Raw genomic sequence first — 4,939 nt, 5'->3', positions numbered from 1 at the left:
GAGTTCTATTCCAGTCTCTGCTACTTAGTCTTGGCCATGCCAACGAACTGTTCTGGGCCTCTGCTTCTCCGTATGTAAAATTAGGCCGTTATTTATTCACTCAATTAACATCCGTTGCGACACAACTATGGTCAAAACACTTCAAAGACGCTAGTTTGCATTCCAGGACTACAACTTTTTTCAGAATGCAGCACTCCTAGGCGTCAAAAGTCCCGCCTCTTTTAGACCCCGCCCACCTGCTCTGCTTATCGTTAGGTCCCGCCCCATTCTGCTCAGCCCACCCACAGTGCAGAAGCACCGCCTTCCCTTCGCGGTTATCCAATGGCCAAGATACACATTTAGATGACTGCGAGGGGGCGTTAGGTGTCTTCATGGCGCCTGACCACAGTCGGGAAATTCAGTTTCTCGTGAGTTTTCACGTACCCGAGCTGCCCTCGAGGTATACAGGATCATCCCCACGTTCACTTCGAAGGGTCGGACGAGGTCTCGGAGTCCCGTCGCTGCCCTCCTTGACAGCCCTGGGTCTTCACTGGCCGAGGCTCTCGCCCCATAGCATTCTGGGAGTGGTAGTTTTCTTACCCTAGGCCCCTTCTGACTGACTGGTGGCCAAGATTCACGGGACTACGATACCCAGATGCCCAAGCGAGTCGTGGTCACGTGGCCCGCAAGGACGCGGGGCTGGTGGGCGGGGGCCCGGCCGGTGCTCCACAGCTGTCTGTGACACCCGGAGCCGGCCGGTCGCCTGGGTCCCCAGAGACCCCACCATGGTGCGCGCGGGCGCGGTGGGGACGCATCTCCCCACGTCGGGATTGGACATCTTCGGGGATCTAAGGAAGATGAACAAGCGCCAGGTAACGGAGGCCGGGTCGGAGGCGCGCCCGGGGGCCGGCACCGGCTTTGCTTGAGGGGAGTCTGGGCTTCCCGGCTAGGGCTCTGGCAAGGACAGCTGCTGGTGACTACAGTTGGCTGCAACACAAAGCCCCCAGGTTTCCGAGGCCCTGTGTTCAAATCTTCCCAGACCCACGTGTGGGCGTGTGTGTGCGCGCTTTTTTGCATTGACAAGATCAGAAGTAGAGGAGGGTGGCCAGGAGGGGAAGAGAGTAGAAACCCTGAGCAGTGGATGGCAAATGTGGTTGAGAAAGCCATAGCTAGTCTGTGGGAGAGATGACTCGAACGCGAGTGACAGCTGTCTACGCGTATTTGAAGGGCCATTCGGTGAAGAGGGAGCAGATTTCTCTACGAGTCTAGAGGCCTGACTGCCCACTGGTGGAAGTGGCAGGAAGGCCGGCGAAAGGGAAGATCTGACAAGGGGAGCTGTCCAGTGGTGCCTCCCAAAGCAGTTTTTTCCTAACCACTCGTCGGGACTGAATAATGCGCCTTGTACCTAGAAAGCTTACAAGTATGCTCAATCATTGTGGGCGGAACCAGTGTTCCAAAAGGGATTCCAGAAATTGTGGCTAACTTCTTTATAAGATTCCATCATTTTAGCTGCACCATCAGTGTAGGAGGCAGTTTGAGTCTTTGGGCAGTTGGGATTGATTTCTCACTCCTTTCTAAGAGGACTTAAGGAGAAAACTTTTCTTTTGCTCTCTCCTTGGCCAGTTATTGGTCATCATTACTGTCTTTGGGTCTTTATGTCTACAACTTAAGTAGGCACTGGTAAGGATGCCCTCCTGGTAAGGAAAAATGATTGCTTAAGCTTTTAGGTAGAGAATTTGGAGAACATATAGGGCCTAAATATCACGATGGTTACTAATACTACAATAGTAAATTGTGCTGTGAAAAATGGAACCTTCCTAATATGGAGTTTTGATTGTCTTTGTAAAGGGCATATTTTAATGGCATCCAGTTTCATTTGTTCCATTATAGTGAGATGTAGGGTGATGGCCATGGCAGGGCACAACTTACTCTGTTGAATTTGAATGGTGTGTGTGTGTTTCCAAATAGCAGTTCAGACTAGTGCAGCAGTATGGGAGAGTTTGGTGACTTGGATTTCATGAACTGTATTTAGAATCTGGTTGTAACTAGTGCTCATAATTGATGAACTCCTGTGAGTTTTCCATGATTAAGATGAGTTCCAACAGAAACTATCACTAGTTGAAAAACCAACAGCCAATGTCCAGAGCTTTGATGTTGTTCACAAGAAAGTCTTCTAAGAGATAGAGCTTTATTTAAAAATCTAGACTTGGCTCGACGCCTGTAGCTCAAGTGGCTAAGGCGCCAGCCACATACACCGGAGCTGGCAGGTTCGAAATCAGCCCGGGCCTACCAAACAACAATGACAACTACAACCAAAAAATAGCCAGGCATTGTGGTGGGTGCCTGTGGTCCCAGCTACTTGGAAGGCTGAAGTAAGAGAATCTCTTAAGGCCAGGAGTTGGAGGTTGCTGTGAGCTGTGATGCCAGGGCACTCTACCCAGGGTGACAGCTTGAAGCTCTGTCTCAAAAAAATAAAAAATCTAGACTTATTAGCTAGGTTTTTAAAATATCTCTAAAATTGCCACTGATTATTGATTGTTATAATGGGCAAACTTCAGACAATGCTTTCTGATGGGTGTATTGATCCCTAAACCAGTTTGCCTTTAAAGGATCTGTGTGTTTCTACTGTCAGTGATAAGGCCTGTCAGTAGCTGGTTTTATTGTCCATTTTGCTAGTCTTGAAATTAAAATTTAGAAATTAAAATCCACTGCCCCCTGGTTCCTTTCTCTTTTTTAAAGCTTTGTCCTTCTGTGTGTTTTTCTTCTTACAGACCACTGGTCTGGTCTTGGAAGCAGGACTTCCTTTCCCTGTTGCTCCCCCTTACTGTTAATTAAGTCAGAAGCCAAATGGAAGACAAGGGCTCTTTGTTTCCACAGTGAGCAAGAGAAGAAGAAATACAGCCAGTGGTATTGCTGCTGTTCTCTCAGCCAGAATATTTGGGTTGAAACGTTTGCTTAAAAATCTTATTAGACATTGGCTATTTCATCTTTGGCTGATAATGACCAAATATGGGTCTTACTTCTAAACTCTTTTGCAACTCGTAAGTGCCTAATGCACAAAGTCAGTAGGCAGAGATGAACAACAACAAAAGGCACCAGTGAAACTTAGTGGTCTGTTTTTAGATCCCATTCAGCTTTTAGTAGTTCAATAAAAATTATGTTTTTAGATTCCAGGATTTTAAACCTCAACTCAGATTGGTAGGTGCCTTCAAAATAAGGTGTTGGAAGTATGGGTATGCCCTGTGGTTTCACAGTTTCTTTGTTAGGTGTTTGTGTATTTGGCTGTTTCCATAGAAGGTAAAGGTCTGGCTCAAAGGAAGTTTTTTGGAGGAATTAGTTTTACTTTCCCTTGATTAATTTTTCAGATATAGAAAATCATACAAATGTTGATGAATTTTCAAGGATAGAAAATCAAGCATAAGAAAGTATTCTTAGTATGAGGTCTTTATTAGACAGGCGGCAAGATTTTATGATTTGCTTTTATCAGGGTGGAACCTGATGGCTTGAAAACTTTTCTAAAGATGGCAGTCTTTGTTTAAAACCATGGTTTGGGGCTTTCCAAATCAGATATGTAATTCATATTGAAACCGAGGTTATTTATCAAATCCTTTAAGTCACACGGAACAGGTGAAGTTTTGCATGTGAACCCCAGTAGACAACTTCTGCTTTAGATTGATGTGAGCCGCAAGGCTGATTTTACTTTAGAAGCAACAGTTTAATGTGCTATGGCCCAACGCTTGAACAGTGTCTGCTCAGCACTCCAGTTTCCTTTTTCTTTCTTCTGGGGATATAATGAGAGTTTCATAATTTGCTGTTACACACTAGCCAAGTACTCAGAAAATGGAGTGTAACTTTAATATTGAATTATATTTATTTTCCCATTTTCATTTATTGCACCAAAATACCTTAACAGTTATTTTGATTCACATTTTATGTCCTCCCTTTCAGTTGTATTCTTCATAATTTCCTCAAATTACTTATCTCACATGATTAGAATATTAGCAAGAGACAGCTTTGAGCTGCTCTTTTCTGACCTTACATCATATCAGAATATTTTCATGTTTTTCTACACTCTTCCAAATGATTATTTTAATGGCCATATTATTTTCTCTCAAATGGCAATTCCTTTAAATACTTTTCCCCTCTAGATTTTAGAATCAATTCATGCTCATCATAGGAATTTTAAAGAATAGAGAATAATTTAAAGAAGAAGATTCAATAACTCACAATTCTACCATCCTAAGATAGCCTATCTCCTTGTGTTTGTTCTGTAACCTGTTTTATAGTTTGTTAAGATCCCACAGCTTAGATTTTTTACTCAACATGTTTTAAGAGTTTGGTCTGGTTTATTTGCTACTTGTATTTTCTCTTTGGAAATTAGTTTTAAGCTTTTAGTCTTTCTGGTTGGTGTTATAGGGTTTTTCTCACTACTGCTTTGTTCACATTCACTATGTATTAAAGAATTTTATTTCATATGTATTTATTCAACAGATTGAGTACTTTTTGCCAGACCTGTGTTGAATATTGGGGATATAGCTATAAGCAAGGCTGGAATGATCCCTACTTTTGTGGAACTTATAGTCTAGTGTGAAAAACACATTAAATAATTATGTGCATAACTATGATGGTGATGGATGCTTTAAAGAACTACAGAATGCAGTGAGAATCTATAACAGGAAGACCTAGGCTGGCCTTCAGTGGAGGTTGGCAAACTACAGTGCATGGCGTGTTTTTATAAAGTTTTATTGGAACAAAGCCATGCTTATTCTTTTACATATTGTCTATGGCTGCTTTCCTGCTGCATTGGCAGAGCTGAGTGGTTTCAGCAGAAACTGTGTGTCCTATAAACCTAAAATATTTACTATCTGGCCCTCCATGCAGAAAGTTTGGTCAGGGCATACTTCCCTTGGGCACTGACAATTAAGGCTGGCCTTAAAGATGAGTGAGTGAGTGTGGACGG

At 43.2% G+C, this 4,939-nt stretch overlaps 1 protein-coding gene across 1 annotated transcript in view; it reads left to right on the top strand.

Annotated features, from left to right (window-relative positions):
• The first annotated feature begins 654 nt into the window (after positions 1-654).
• Positions 655-4,939, top strand: part of SEC11C (SEC11 homolog C, signal peptidase complex subunit) — a 16,373-nt gene continuing 12,088 nt past the window's right edge. Inside the window, exon 1 of the mRNA XM_003788426.3 lies at positions 655-851. Coding sequence (XP_003788474.1) covers positions 765-851 — 87 coding nt within the window. The 5' untranslated portion in view covers positions 655-764. The remainder of the gene's footprint in view (positions 852-4,939) is intronic.

This window comes from Otolemur garnettii, unplaced genomic scaffold (genome assembly GCF_000181295.1).
Source record: "Otolemur garnettii isolate 467f Iridium unplaced genomic scaffold, OtoGar3 scaffold00027, whole genome shotgun sequence".
In the NCBI taxonomy this organism is placed as follows: Eukaryota; Metazoa; Chordata; class Mammalia; order Primates; family Galagidae; genus Otolemur; species Otolemur garnettii.
Note: the sequence above shows the minus strand (reverse complement) of the source record. Positions and strands in the feature narration are given on the sequence as shown.